At 34.0% G+C, this 16,066-nt stretch overlaps 1 protein-coding gene and 1 pseudogene across 6 annotated transcripts in view; one reads left to right on the top strand and one right to left on the bottom strand.

Moving 5' to 3' along the window:
* The window catches only part of SENP7 (SUMO specific peptidase 7), a 133,757-nt gene that overhangs the window by 75,160 nt on the left and 42,531 nt on the right, over positions 1-16,066 (top strand). For 3 of the 6 annotated variants that reach the window (XM_028119220.2, XM_028119218.2, XM_088024355.1), the window contains 2 exons: positions 3,506-3,700; positions 15,116-15,234. In XM_028119220.2, the coding sequence (XP_027975021.2) occupies positions 3,506-3,700; positions 15,116-15,234 (314 nt within the window). Of the gene's footprint in view, positions 1-3,505; positions 3,701-15,115; positions 15,243-16,066 lie in introns of those variants that run through there. The other 3 variants (XM_028119221.2, XM_028119219.2, XM_028119222.2) reach the window with 2 other exon arrangements.
* On the bottom strand, positions 11,217-11,729 carry LOC114221102 (U1 small nuclear ribonucleoprotein C-like; annotated as a pseudogene).

Raw genomic sequence — 16,066 nt, 5'->3', positions numbered from 1 at the left:
GCTCAGACGGTTAAGCGTCTGCCCTCGGCTCAGGTCATGATATCGAGCCCTGCATGGGGCTCCTTGCTCAGCAGGAAGCCTGCTTCTCCCTCTCCTTCTACTGCTCCCCCTGCTTGTGTGCTGTCGCTCTCTCTGTCAAATAAATAAATAAAATCTTTAAAAAAAATAAAATAAAATAACAGTCCCAATAAGATTCTAATTTGGTTTTTACCGTGTGTGTGTGTGTATGTGTGTGTGTGTGTGTGTATTTGTGTGTGTGTGTGTTTGTGTGTTTTCCTTTCACTTCCTGGGGTGAACTACCAGCTAGTCCAGACCTTTTCTCCCAGCTCCAGGGGTCCTAAATTGAACTTGTTCCAAAGTGAATGCATTATCTTTGTTCTTAGACTTATTCCTATTTCTGTATCCCCTGTCTGTCTGAGTATATGACTCCTCTTTCTTTCTTAGGCTTTATATCCAGTCATTTTTCATGTGTAGTTATTTTTGCCTCCTAAATCTGTCTTGAAATGATCTCTTCTCCATTTTTATTGCCACTGCCCCAGTCAAGCCCTCATAACTTTGCACCTTTATTACTATGATAATATTGGGCTTCCTGTATTTGGTGTTTTTTTTTTTCTTGAATATTTCTCTGTATTGTTGCTAAGTTATTCATATTGAAAGGCAGATGTTACTTTTTGCTCTCTAGTTTAACATCTATCTTTCTGTGGCTCCATGTAATCTCCAGGATAAAGCTCAAACTCCTTAGCTTAGCATACAAGGCCCTTAATGATCTCACCTTTGTCTACCTCTAGCTTTGTGTCTGTCTGTTCCACATTCATAACTGAGCTTTAGTCTCTAGGAACTAGTGGTAGCTCAGTGAATGTATAGTCCTGTTTTATACCTTTGAGCTCATGGTGTTTGTTCTTTTATTTTGGAAACAATTCTCCTTTTCCCTTTTACTGACATCTTTTAGTCTTTAACATTGAATTCATATGCCATCTTTTTGGGACAGTTTCCTTGATTCCACGCCCTAATTTGTGTTTAATCCTGTTTTTTTTCTCTTGTTAAGCAGCCTGGTCATATATCATAGCACTTATCACACTATTTAGTTTCTCTGCCTCCCTGACAGTAAGCTACACAGGGCAGTGACTACATTTTATTATTTTTACTCGGATACTAATACCTGGGCGCATTGCTGGGCACATAACTGAATATCCAATCAATTTTTGCTGAATTCAAGGAAGAGGTTGCTTCTCAGCAGAGTTACATTTCCTGTCTCTTTGACTGAAATGTATTTTCATCCATTAGAACCAGTTATTTGTTCTGTAATTTTGGTGACAACCAGAAAAAGAGATATTATAAGCTTCAAATAAGAAAATTGGAGAACAGTTTAAGGTATAGGTTTGGGTAAAGTTTTCTGTATAGGACTTGCTATGTGGAATAGGAGACTTATTCTTTCTTCAGTCTTTGCTTAACTTTAACATGATGCTTTTTGTCTTATTTTCATTTTTACTTAGCTAGGACCTCATTTCAGAGAGATGAAAGGGAGGAAAATTTATTTTTGGCTTTTAATTTCATCTTAAATTTAACTATTAAGTAAACCAAAATTACTCATTCAGTCACCAAAATGACATTTTTTTTTAGAAATTTTATTTGCATTTTAGGATCTAAACCATTTTAGATGGTCCTTTTATGTCAGGACAATTTAGCCTTTTAATTTCTTGGTAACATTGAGAAGAAAAACAGAAAACATAATCCAAATCCATCTTCTTAAATAATGAAGAAAAGGATCAGGAGTTTTAGAAATATCAAAGTAGTAGTATGTGGAATGTACAAATTTCTGTTTAAATAAGTAAAAAATATTTTAGTGTATATTTTATTCCCATATGTGATTCACATCTATTTTCCTGAGAGATAACTTTCAGACATTTATAAACCTTGGTCATTAGGCAAGAAAGAACCTACTGGGACACATATACAAGGCTTTTGAGAAGATAAACTGTCTTTCTCCTCTTCTCATCAGTTGGCACCAGGAAATTATTAGAGAAATATGGAGACAGTGTACCCATCTTTCATTAAGAAGAGTTAGGTCCCAGTTCTTGGAATATCCCTAATTATATTTATTCATTTTTCTCTTAAATTTACATGTTTGAAGTTTTAAAAAATTACATAATTTAGATATTGTGATGGTAAGACTTTTTGGATACTATAGTATTTCTGGCACCTTAAGATTTCTTTAAGCCAGTGTAATTTTAGTTGAGTGACAATTTATTCACTTAAAATTTAGCTTAGTAAAAGAAAAGAGCAAATGTAGAAAATCCATGAATCACTTTTAAGAATTATTGAGCAATTAAAATTGTTTTCTCTACATAGCTTAAGAAACTGATTTAGAAAGTACATTTTGAATTATATCATTGAGATAAGAATGGATTTATGAGAACCCTATTAAAATGTCACATAATACAGTTTTAGAAAGGCATTCATCTAAATGAAAACAAAATGAAAACTAAATTAGTATTGTAATTTTTTGCTTGCTATAGCTTTATTACCAGATATAATTATGTTGTCTTTCAACAAGCGTTGCATCTCTTTAAAAATTTGCTTTTAACATGAAGTTTATATTAATAGCTCTTACCAATTTTTCTCATTTATTAAATTATTTGAATCTTACATTTACCTTGCTACTTATGCTGGCAAGGACTCCACAATTTATAATTGAGAAAATTAAGAATCAGAGAAAATAACCATGCAGAGAAACAATCAATAAATGGCATTAATTCTCAGGCTAGTATACTTTCTGCTTCATCTCACTGCATTGCAAAATTTGTTTCTGCTTTGGTTTAGCATATTATATTTTGAAATGTGATTTCATAATATTAGTAAGTAAACTTAAATAAATGCCATTTTATTTTACTTACTGTTATTACTTACATACTCAGGAAAAAAATTGGATAGTCTGTGAAATGACAGTTTTTTAGTCCTTTCTTCCATATTGAGTTAGTGTGTAAGATGAAATATGCACCTTTATTATATTTCTTGTGCAAATTCAGAATCTTTTGCTATTTCACTTAGGGAATCTGTCATTACCACAGATGCATTCTGAATGATTTCTTTCCTGTTGGATTTAGCGTTTCTCATTTGCCAATTACAACTATGTAATTATTTATCAAGAACTTTCTGTTGAATGAGAAGAATAAAGATTTCTTGAATTTGTTTGTAGTCATACTGGAAAAGAAAAAGAATTTTTGAGAAAAATTGGTTAAAATTTTAAGCACCCCAGTAGCATCCATTAGTACAGTTAAACTATTATTGTGGCAGGCTAATCTGTGCCAATTTGTAAGACACAAGTACTTCTAGAAACATAAAAAGAATGTGTTCCTACAGCGTATTTATGGGCTGATTTCTAGAGTGATATAGTTCTAATAGCTTACTTGTGCTAAGATGAAAATGTTTGAAAAGTCAACTTCCTAGAATACATTTTTTACTGCAAACCTCAGTACAGTACAGTGTTTGTTATTTTGTGTGACAGGATACCCAGAGTTATATTGACGAATGTCCTGGGAACGGAGGTAGGAAGAAAATACATAAAGACCTCATCTGTAACTGAGGCCAGTTTGGGTGATACAGACAACTTGCAATCAGAGCAGCTTTCTTCATCATCTGATGGCAGCCTAGAATCTTGTCAAAATCTAAATCCTCACAAGAGCTCCTTTTTAACTGAAAGGTATGTTTAGTGATAACTTTACTCAAAGTAAATATTATATTTATTCTAATGAGCCTCTATTCTTCCCCCATAGAATCGTTATTGCAAAAAGTGAGGGCAAATGTGCTCTGATGGCTAGTATGACTTTTGTCCCCCGGTGGCTTGGGATGGCTGTTGGAACCAGCAGTCTGTGGATGATAATCAGTTTCAAAAAGTACACTGTACTTGTGTTTTGGGAAAACAGATGTAGACTCTTAAGGAAAATTGAGTTACCTATTTCAGTATTTCAGTTTATTTGATATAATTGAAATCTATTCCTCTGAAATTTTTAAGTTCCTCCTCCTCCTCTGTCGTGTTTATCTGTCCGGCCATCTGTCAGTCTATCCATCCATTCATCTATCTCTCCATCTTGTATTCATTGTTTTTATGTCTAGATTCTAGAACTGTATTTGGCACCTAGTACTCGGGAGCTATTTGCTGATTGAATGGCTGAATGTGTTCCTCACAAAAATGGTTTGAGATAGCTGAATTCTATTAACTATAGCTTACTGGGCCAGTAAGAGAAATGGAAATCTGAAGTTGCTTTTGTTTTAAGCTGTAGGAGATGTTCAGGTAGGGACTGTAAATAAAAAAGAAATTGTGGGTAAAGCTAAGTTAGTCAGTTAGTAAGTACTACTAAATCTTTTAACTTTCATTTACCATGAACTTATCTTTTTAATTTTCTGCCTTCAGCCAGTACAATAAATAGTTTTGATCTGAATGAAAAATTATTGATCCATTCTTGTTTATTTTTTTTAATTTGCTCTCAATCATCCACAGGTAGCTTCTGTTTTGTATTTCTCTTGTAAGCCTAATTATGTTAAAGAGTATTATAGCTGCCTTTTTAAAGATCTGTAACAAATTTCTTATATTTCTAACACTTTAGTTTTATAAACTGTTTATTTGATATGAACTTAAATATTTTACAAAATTTTTCTCCCTTTGGAGAATATTTTATGTTTCACATCACCTCCACCTAGTGAATCCTCACTGACAGTTTTGACTTTATACTTTATTAGGTCTTTTTCTGAATTTTCCAGAACTGAGTTTCAGTGGCATTATTCAGTTACTAATGTATTTAATATGTAAATTAATGTATAATTAGAAATGTTAGACATGCTTAATCAGTTTGTACTATAGGTATTTATTTCTGCCTCCTCTACTAGACCATGAGCTCCTTAAGGAGAGACAGCATGTCTTAATTGCATTTATACCCAGTCCTTAGCTCAATATATATTTTAATTTTGTGCACTTGGGTAAATGTTCGTGTCATTTAATCTTGAGTTTTGGTTTTCTGAGTTGTAAGAAGAGAAATAACCTTTTTACATTACAAAATGGTTTATTATCTCTTTTAATTAAATATCACATGTGAGAATTCTTTGTGCACATGAAGTATCATACAAATAAAAATGTTAATTGATGATACTTTCTATAGAAAAAGTCACTTATTATGTACTGTCACCATGGAATTCAAAAGACATCAGTGCAATTCATACTGTTAGGAAAAATAGCATTATCGTGAAGATTCTATGAAACTATCAAATTGTAATCTGTACTGTACAGGCTTTATACCAATTTGGGGCCAAGATTTAATAATAAGAGGTCTAAAATTTCTGGGTGTTCTTAAAATCTATTCAGTGAGAATGCTAGCTTTCCTCAAGTCTTTTCTAAATGGTTATGAAATTTCCAAGTGGTATTTGATGTAGGCTCTGAAAATTCATTCTCTTGGTGGTAATTTTTTTGACTGTTATATTTAGAATAGGCATAGACTTTGGAGTCAGACATCTGGATTCAGATCTTAGCAGTATTGCAAACGTGCTGATTTACCTTGGGCAAGTTACTTATTTTATCTTTAAAACAGAGGTAGTAACACAAATTTTATAAGATTATTGTGCAGATTTAAGGAGATAACTATGTGAAGTTCTTAATATAATGTCAGAAACTTAGTAAGTGATTAATAAATGTTAGTCATTATTTTTGTGTTTCTCTTATTGATGCTGTCAAAAGTACCATTACTGGTGCTGTAGTTGATGCTCCTGAAGTCTTCTATGGTGAGGATGCCAGTATCTGATCCTGAGATCACTGCTACCCCTGTTACTATTACCAGTATTGCCAAGGCAGTTGTCACAGCCATACTAGTATTAGTTTGATTCTCTCTTCCCTTAAAATGAATTTGTTTTGAGGAGAATCCAGAGTGCCCCATGGAAATAAATTGCAAGTATGACCATACCATGACTTCAGTAGACGTGCCTGATTAAAACTGAATATAGCATGAACACAGGGTAGGCTCAAGGATGGGATTCTTGTTGTAACCAGCCTCCCCCAGCCTGCCTATCTTAAAATCAGGAAGAGTAAATAGAAATTATTTAGATCTTGTGAGGAGACGTGATATTCCAACATTATTGTTGTTTTCGTTATTGCGAAGAATGTGGTAAATATGCCACCTCTTTGTTACAAAGTTATAATGTCAATTAACAACTAAAAATTGGTGGGTAGGAGAATGGGGGTTATGACTGAAAATGAGGAAGTTTTCTCTGAAAATCTAGCACTTATGCCCTTGATAAAACCTATGGAAAAATGTTTCATAAGGGCTAAAAGTCTTATTTTAGCCTTAGCCTATCTTTAGTGTTCAGAACTGTTATTATTACTATAATGACAACTTGAATAGAATTTATGCAGGAAAAAAATACTGTATTTTATACCAAAAATAAAGGAATAGTAAGAAAACACCAAGGTGAAAAGGAGTTTGAATTAAAATGGTCTCTTTGATGTAGCATATTTGTTTTTTCTAGATGGCAACTTATTGTTTGAAAATACAGAAATTTATTAAGCTTTCTATTACTCCTTTAAAAACTTAACTAATATTTATTAAGTCTTTATTATGATATTACACTGTGATAAATGCTATACCTGTACTAACTTATTTGGTATGGGGTTGAATTTTATTTCAGTCTATTTGTGTAACTTCTTTCTCTATGCCTCAGTTTACCTCATCTGTAAAATAACATAATAATGCCTAGGTATGCTGGAGAGTAAATGAGAAAATTTGCTTTTCTCTTGTAATTTGGTAGTTTGCCAATCAATATATAGAGATATATCTCCTTTTACAAATATGTGCTCCCTTATGAGTGGACATTTAGCATATTTTTCATTTTTTGTATAGCATTGCTACAGTAAGTTTGTGTATTTTTATAAATTCTGTGCCATTCTTTTATATTCTAACCAGAATTAAGTGTGGTCATTGAAAAAATTTTTGATAATCTGTTGGCAAAAATAAACATAACTTTACATGAAATTGCTTTCATTTCAGTCATTTTTTATTTTTAGTGAAGATGGATTTTGTATTTTCTCTTAGTCTTTGTATGTATTGGGGTGTTCCATCTGTTATTGACTTGTAAGAACTCTTATTAAAGATATTAACTCTTTGTTATATGTGTTGCAAAAAATTTTTTTCGTTTCCTATTTGTCAACTTCACTTTGTTTATAGTATCTTCTGTAGTATGTAAACTTAAAATTTTATTTTGTAAAATATGTTAGTTTATCCTTGGAAAGAATTCTTTGGTCCCAAGTATAGAAATAGGTTAGTTAAGTGGTGTTTTAATTTGTGATTTATATGAGATATCAGATTCAGAACAACCGTCTGGAGATTACTTTCCTAATTGAAGTTCTGATTTGTTTTTTGCCTGTCTGTAGTCAGGTATAAATGTCTTTGGGTGGTTGGGTTGCTTTCACCTTTTGGCTGTTGTGTATAATACTGTTATGAACATTGGTGTGCAAGTGTCTTTATCTCTACTTTCAGTTCTTTTGCATATCTACCCAGAAGTGGAATTTCTGGGTCATATGGTAATTCTATCAGTAATTTTTTGAGGAACCACTGTACTGTTCTCTATAGCAGCCATACCATTTTGCATTACCATTAGCAGTGCATAAGGGTCCCAATTTCTCCACATCCTTGTTAAAACTCGTTATTTTCCTTTTTTTTTTTCGTAATAGCTATCCTAATGGGTGTGATGTGATATCTCATTGTGGTTTTGATATGGATTTCCCTAATGATTAGTGATGCTGAACATCTTTTCATGTGCTTGTTGGCCATTCATGTATCTTCTTTGGAGAAATGTCTATTCAAGTCCTTTGCCCTTTGATGAATCATGCTGTGTTTACTTTTGAGTTTTAGGAATTCTCTGTATATTCTGAATATTAATATCTTATCAGAAATATGATTTTCAAATATTTTCTCTGATTCTTCTCTGACCATATGGTATGAAGTTAGAAATCATTAATGGAAGGAAAACTGGAAAACTCAAAAATTGGTGGAAATTAACACACTTAAAGCAACCAGTGGGTCTAAGAAGAAATCACAAGGAAATTAAAAAATGCTTAGGAATGAATGAAAATGAAAACATGGGATGCAGCAAAAGCAATGCTAAAGGAGAAATATATAGCTGTAGATGCTTACATTAAAAAAGAAGAAATATCTCAAATCATCAACCTAACTTTATAACTTAAGGAACTGGAAAAAGAAGGATAGTTTTGCCAGGTACAGGATTTCTGGTTGGCAGTTTTGTCCTTCAGTACTTTGAATATACGAACCCCATGCTTTCTGGCCACTATGGTTACTGATGAGAAATCTCATGGAGTATCCTTGGTATGTGAAGAGTTCCTTCTTCCTTGGTACCTTCAAGATTCTCTTTGCCTTTGTTTTCTGACAACTTGAGTATTAACGTTTCTTGGTACAGGTCTCATTGAGTTTATACTGCTTGTAGTCCATTGGGCTTCTTGGATGTTTATATTCATGTCTTTCATTAAATTTGGAAGTTTTTTGGTGATTATTTATTTCAATAATTTCTCTGCTCCTTTATTTTTTCTCCTTCTGAGATACCAGTGTTGCATATATTGGTCCACTTGTTGGTGTCCCACAGGTCCCTTAGGCTCTGTTGACATTTCTCAAATTTTTTTGTCTCAGATTTGATAATTTCTATGATCATATCTTCAAGTTATCTTTCTTTATTTCTTTTCCCTTTCCCTTCCCTAAATCCAGTACTGATGATGGACTATTTCTTTTGCCTGTTCAGATCTGTTTTTGAGTCCCTGTTTTTGAATTTTTAATTTAAATTTTTTTTTAAGTTTAAGTAATCCCTATATCCAACATGGGGCTTGAACTCACGACCCCAAAATCAAGAGATGCATACTCTCCGAACTGACCCAGCCAGGTGACCCATGTGAATTTTTCATTTTAGTTATTATACTTTTTAGCTCCAGAATTTCCTCTTGATTTATTAATACATTTCATCTCTTGATAGTTTCTCTTACCATAGATCATTTTCTTGACTTTGTCCAGACTTTTTTTTTTTTTTTTTTTTTTAGCTTTTTGAGAATCTTTAAGGTAGTTGTTATAATGTCTTTGTCTATTGAGTCTTCTTTCTTGATTTTTTCCCAAGGGCATGTTCTTTTGGTTTATTTTTTTTCTCTTTGAATCATCCATGGTTTCCTGTTTGTTTGTATGCCTTGTGATTTTTTTGTTGTTGTTGTTGTTGAAAACACAGCAGTTGAATCTTATAGTAAGTCTGGAAATCAGATTCTTCCCCTTCCCAAGGGTTTGCTGTTTTTTTTTTCTTTCTTTCCTTTTTTTTTTAATTGTTGCCTTTTAATTGTTGTTTTTAATTGTCTCTGTTCCGCACATCAGCTTGATATGTAAACATAAGGTCTTCCCAGGTCTTTTCTGAGCTTATGCCTTTCCCTAGTAATTTTTGTGACTTTTTGAATTCCCTTGTATAAGTGATTATTTTCTAATACTGCAATCCTTAAATATTTGGTTCCCAAAAGGAGAAAATAGGAAAAATGAAGGGGGGGGAGAATAAAACAAAATAGGTGCTAACCCTATAAGTCTCCCGGAAGTCGTTTTAGCTGAATGGGAAAAATGTTGTGACATTGGTGGTGGTTGTTGCAACAGTGGCTGTATTTCTCTATGTCTGCTCATCCATGAGCAGAAACAGCCATCGGTGATCAGAATACGGATTCCCAATATTTGGAGAATAAGGTCCTTCTTGCCTACCTTGGTAATTGTAAGCTGTGCAAACTGTTTTAGGAACTTGGGCTTTGCTGCTTGCTTTGTTCTTAGGGGTAGGTGACTGGGTCACTGCTACCACCTTTGAAGCTCAAATTGACTGAAATTAACTGCAATTTACTGTTGAACTTTTTGACTAGTAGTTGCGGCCTTTAGTAGACTCCAGAATTCCGAAATAGTTTTATCAGACAGATTCTACCAGTGTGCTGTAGTCTAGGTGGCAAGATGGTAGGTGCATCCTACTCCACAATCTTCCTGTGGTCATTTGTATATGTTTTATAGTTTACTGTACAGGGATCCTTGATTTATTCTTGGTATCTGATTTTTTTAATGCTTATAAATGGTGTGAAAATTTCCATATTGTTAAATAGGTCTGAAAATGCAGTAATTACTATATAATGTGTTCTGAGAGAATGATATAGGTTAGTAATTTTATATAGTTTTTTATTTCACAATGCTTGCCTACTTCACTACCATAATGAGTTGTTTTGTTAAAAATTATTATAAAAGAAAAAAATTATTATGAATGAGAGTATTGTGTGTAAAGATTTCATTCATTCTTTGGCTATTTTAATTAGTAAGAAATTGTTTTCCCAATTTTTTCTATTTTTAAAAATTAATTAATTTTATTGATATATTATTGACAGAACACTGTATTAGCTTTAGGTATACAACATAACAATTTGATATATGTCTATACTGTGAAATTATTAACATAGTAAATCTAGTTAACCTCCATCAGCATGCATAGTTACTTTTTTTCTTGTAATAAGAACTTTTTTTTTTTTTAAGATTTTATTTATTTATTTGACAGAGAGAGAGAGAGCACAAGTAGGCAGAACATCAGGGAGAGGGAGAGGAAGAAGCATGCTCTCCGCTGAGCAGGGAGCCTGACGTGGGGCTTGATCCCAGGACCCTGGGATCATGACCTGAGCCGAAGGCAGCCGCTTAACCGACTGAGCTACCCAGGCGCCCCTGTAATAAGAACTTCTAAGGTCTACTATCTTAGCAACATTTAAATGTACAATATGCTATTAACTATAGTCGCCATGCTGCATGTACATTATACCCTAGCACTTCACTTGTTTTACAACTAGAAACTTGTACCTTTTTACCACCTTCACCCATTTGCACCCACTTCTCTCCAACCTCCCCACCCCCTGCAACTACCAATCTGTTGACTGTATTTAAGTGTTGTTTTTTTGAACTAAAACAGTTGACAATTTTATTTTCACATTTCACAATACAAATGAAAACTACTTTTTTTTTTAGTCATACTAACTCCCCTGCAAAAACTACTCTGTCTTTGATAGGAAGGGAGAGCAAGTCTTCCTTGTCATGCTGTTAGAAAACACCCAAAGTCACAGCACCATGATCTTCTGGTGAAGTAGAAAAAGTAGTATAAAATGGATATAAAGAGGTTCCCATCTCTCCTTATCTGTCTGGTTGAATCATTCCTGGCCAAGTGGGCACCATCGTGGGATGGGTAAGAAGTCTTATCACTGGGGGCCCAGGCATCATTGGCATGTGGCTTCCCAGGAGTGGGCTCATTACAGGAGCAGGCTCATTGGGATCATCCCAGGAGGGAGAGGGTCCATCATTGGCTTTATGGGAGGGACCGCCTATTGGGTGTTGGCATCATACCAGGGTGAGGAGGACCCAGGAGACTGGGGAGAAGTGGGATCATTGCTCCTGCAGGAGGAGGAGCAAAGAATTGCCTAAGAGGTATTGTGAAACGTAGCAGTTGAAATGTTGAAAATGTAGCAGTTGTTTTATTGAAATATAGCAGTTGTTTTGTTGATCAGGCTCTGAGCCTGCTCTTCCATCCATTTCTGATAGTAGTCTTTTACATTCTCTTTGTGTTTCCTACCACTGTACTGTTTTTCTGACAGATGGAGAGTCATGGATAAGATATGTGTTGCAGTAGTTACAATAAGACTTAGGCATATTGCTCTGCAGGCTTTTGGCCACTCCCTGGTGTTTTTTTGTTTTTTTTGTTTTTGTTTTTTTAAAGATTTTATTTATTTATTTGAGAGAGAGAAAATGAGAGATAGAGAGCACGAGAGGGAAGAGGGTCAGAGGGAGAAGCAGACTCCCCGCTGAGCAGGGAGCCCGATGCGGGACTCGATCCCGGGACTCCAGGATCACAACCTGAGCCGAAGGCAGTTGCCCAACCAACTGAGCCACCCAGGCGCCCTGTTTTTTTGTTTTTTAAATCTCACATATATGTCCGGTCATACAGTATTTGTTTTTCTCTTTCTGACTTATTTCACTTAGCATAATGCCTTCAAGGTCCATCCATGTTCTTGCAAATGGCAGGATTTCTCTCTTTTTTGTGGTTGAATAATATTTCTGTGTGTATGTGTCATATTTTCTTCATCTGTCAGTGGACACTAAGGTTGTTTCCATGTGTTGGCCCCTGTAATAGTGTTGCACTGAACATCAGGGTGCAGATATCTTTTTGAGATAATAGTTTTGTTTCCTGAGCATAAATACTCAGAAGTGGAAGAGCATCATATGGCAGTTCTATTTCTTATTTTTTGAGAAATCTCCATAGTATTTTTCACAGTGGCTGCACCAATTTACATTCGCATCAAGAGTGCTCAGGGGTTCCCTTTTCTCTACATTTTTGCAACATGTGTTATCAGTGTTTTGTTTTGATAATAATCATTCTGATGGGTATGATGTAATATCTCATTGTGGTTTTTAATTTACATTTCCCTGAGGATTAATGATGTTGCACTCCTTTTCATGTACCAGTTGGCCATGTGTATGTCTTCTTTGGAAAACTGTCTATTCAGTTCCTCTGCCCATTTTTTTTTTTTTTAAGTAGGCGCCAAGCCCAGCATAGAGCCCAACGTGGGGCTTGAACTCACCACCCCAAGATTAAGACCCAAGCTGAGATCAAGAGTCAGATGCTTAACCAACTGAGCTACCCAGGCACTCTCTGCCCATTTTTTAATAGAAAGTTTTCTATTGAGTTGTATGAGTTCTTTATATATTTTGGATATTAACCCCTTATTAGATATATGGTTTGTAAATATTTTCTCCTATTCCATGTATTGCCTTTTCATTTTGGTGATGGGTTCATTTGCTGTGCAGAAGCTTTTTAGTTTTGTTGCAGGGTTGCAGGGTTCTTGTCTCATGGAGTCGAAAATGAATCTTGGGGCGTGAAGTGAGGTGAAGGTTTATTAAGTGAAGGTGAGAATAGAAAGGAAAGAAAAAAATCTCTAGAGGGAGAAGGGTCTGGAACGGGTTGCCACTGAGGGCTCTTAGGGTAGGTCTTTTATAGAAAACTGACCAGGGAACTTGGTAAATTTCTTGTCAATACATGGTGGATTTGTAAGTATCATGAGAATATCCTATGTTTAGAATCAACCTGGTAGATTGGTAAATATCATGAGAATATCCTGTCTCTATTTAGAACAAAGAAGGTGTTCCCTTCTCCCTGGTTAATATCTCATCTACAACATTTCTCCAAATCTGGGATTTCTGTGAGCCTGGTTATGCAGCCCCTGCCTGTCTCTTCCTACCTAGCCTTACCTGTTCCTTATTCAGTTTGATGTAGGCTCACTTGTTTATTGTACTTCTGTGACCTCTGTTTGGTATTATTTCCAAAAAATCATCGCCAAGACTGATGTTAATGAGCTTACTCCCATGTTTTCTTCTAGGTGTTACATGGCTTCAGGTCTTATGTTTTAAGTTTTTAATTCATTTTGAATTGATTTTTATGTATGGTGTAAGGTAGGGATCCAGTTTCATTCTTTTGCATGTGACTGTCTAGTTTTCCCAACACTATTAATTGAAGAGATTCTCCTTTCCCTCTTGTATATTCTTGTCTCCTTTGCCATAAATTAATTGACCATATATGTGTGGATTTATTTCTGGCTCTTAATTCTGTTCCTTTGACCTGGGAGTCTCTTTTTATGCCATACCATACTATTTTAGTTACTATAGCTTTGTAATATAGTTTGAAACCAGGAAGTGTGGCAGTTTTGTTTATCTTTTCAAAAACCTGTGTCTTACTTGTGTTGATCTTTTTTTTAAATATATATTTTTAAAGATTTATTTTTTGAGAGAGAGTGTGCTCAAGTGTGGAGAGGGGCAGAAGGAGAGAATCTCAAGCAGATTCCCCACTGAGCACGGAGCCCAATGTGGGGCTTGATCCCACAACCCATGAGATCATGACCTGAGCCAAAACCAAGAGTTGGATGGTTAACCAGCTGAGCCACCCAAGCATCCCTATTTTGATCTTTTCTATCATTTTTCTTGTTTTTGTTATTTCTGCTCTGATCTTTGTCATTTCCTTCTTTCTGGTAACTTTGGGCTTAGTTCTTTTTCTAGTTCCATGAGGTGTAAAGTGAGGTGGTTTATTGGAGTTTTTGTTTCTTAATGTAGGCATTTATCACTATAAATTTCCTTCTTAGAATTGTTTTTTGCAGTATTTAGTAAGCTTTGATATGCTGTACTTAAATTTTTATTTGCTTCAAGGTATTTTTTGATCTCCTTTTTGATTTCTTTGATGACTTATTCAGAAGCATATTGTTTAATCTCCATGTATTTGTGAATATTCTAGCTTTCTCCTGTTACTGATTTTTAGTTTAATATTATTGTGGTTAACAATAGTTGGTATGATTTCAGTCTTACTTATTTGCTAAGGCTTGTTTTTTGTAGTCTATCATATGATTTATGATTATCATATGATTATGTATGTTCCATATGCACTTGAAAAGAATTGTGTATTTTGGTGCTATTGGATGGCATGTTCTATAAATGCATGTTAAGTCCAGTTAGTCTAATGTATGGTTTTAAACCAATGTTTTCTTGTTGATTTTTTTTTTTTGTTTTTGTTTTTGGGGGTCTGGATAATTTATCCATTGCTCAAAGTGGGGTGCTGAAGTCCCCTACTAATATTGTATTAAGTTTTCATTTATAGTAATATTGTGCTCCTCATGTCAAAACTTGTTTTTCATACAACCTTACATTTTATAAGTTTAATGAGTACCTTATAATATAAATTATTCCTTCTGTAGGTAAAATTTGTTACCACACTCCAAACTTTATTTTGTACTTAATTTTTAATATGTGAACCATGCTTGAAACATATTAACAATTACCTTTGGGTTATTATTTTTTGGTATATTTGATATATATATATGATATATTTGATATATATATTCAATATTCTTTCTTCTGTTCAGATCATATACACTGCTATATGGGACTGTATTTCTAACCTGTAAAACTGGGTTTTTATCTTGAATATAAATCAACTGGCTTCTTAATTCATTTGGATATAGGAGAGTTGAATATAATATTATTTTCTTTTGCAGGGTTTCGCAACCAAGTAAGACAGTAGATAATAATTATGCAAAGCAGGCTTCACACACTAAAGAAAAGCAAAGAGATGATGATGGCATTTCTCTTGTAGTATCTGATGCTCAACCTAAAGGTTTGTGAACCTTAGAAATTTGTTGTCATTTGAATTTTTATCTTTTGCATTTCTAATAATTTTTAAGTTATGGTTAACTTTATTTAATCTTACATTTAAAGGATTTGTGAAAGTAAAGGGAGATTATTTAGCAACACAAAGAAAATTGCTAAATTTGTTATTTGTACACTATGTTATACATTTCTTGATTTATTTACTAAGTCTATAATTTAAATTTGAATATTACTTCTTTTTGTTGTTGGGGCTGGGTTACAGCTATACAGTTAGAATGTTGGTTTAGCTATTTGTAAGTGTTGTTTCCATGGATATTTCTGGTAATTGATATTGCTGCTAACTCAGTTATTATTCTTAGCTTCCCACTGTCTATCCTCCTATGACATACATTCTTTATTCATTAGAATTTCTCTCAACTCTAGGAGGATGCCAGTACAAGCCACTATTAGCAAATTTAAAGGTAAATACATCCCAGACTTCTGAAAATTCTTTTTAGGCCTCCTTGCATGTAGGGTTAATGAATTGACTTCTTTTCTCTTTTTGTCTCTTTTTTAAGATTTTAAAATAATTTACAAAAATTTGCACCAAAACAATTTACTACATTAGTCAGATGTGGAACTAACATCTTCAGGGGTCTCTTGGATTACTGATTGCTTGAAACTAGTTGAGATACTTTGTTTTCTGAATGATTTTATAAATTATTCACTGGAAAAGATGGTTCTTTAATGACACTATGCAAAAATTCTTTGTACTTCATTTGAAACACAGCTATTTACAATGTTTAGTAGCCTTTTTTCAGAAGAGGAAAATTTAAAAAGAAACTAGACTAATAACCAGC

The sequence above is a fragment of the Eumetopias jubatus genome, unplaced genomic scaffold, assembly GCF_037043125.1.
Source record: "Eumetopias jubatus isolate StellerSeaLion01/CBP00866 unplaced genomic scaffold, mEumJub1_p1.0 scaffold_1, whole genome shotgun sequence".
NCBI classification, from domain to species: Eukaryota; Metazoa; Chordata; class Mammalia; order Carnivora; family Otariidae; genus Eumetopias; species Eumetopias jubatus.
Note: the sequence above shows the minus strand (reverse complement) of the source record. Positions and strands in the feature narration are given on the sequence as shown.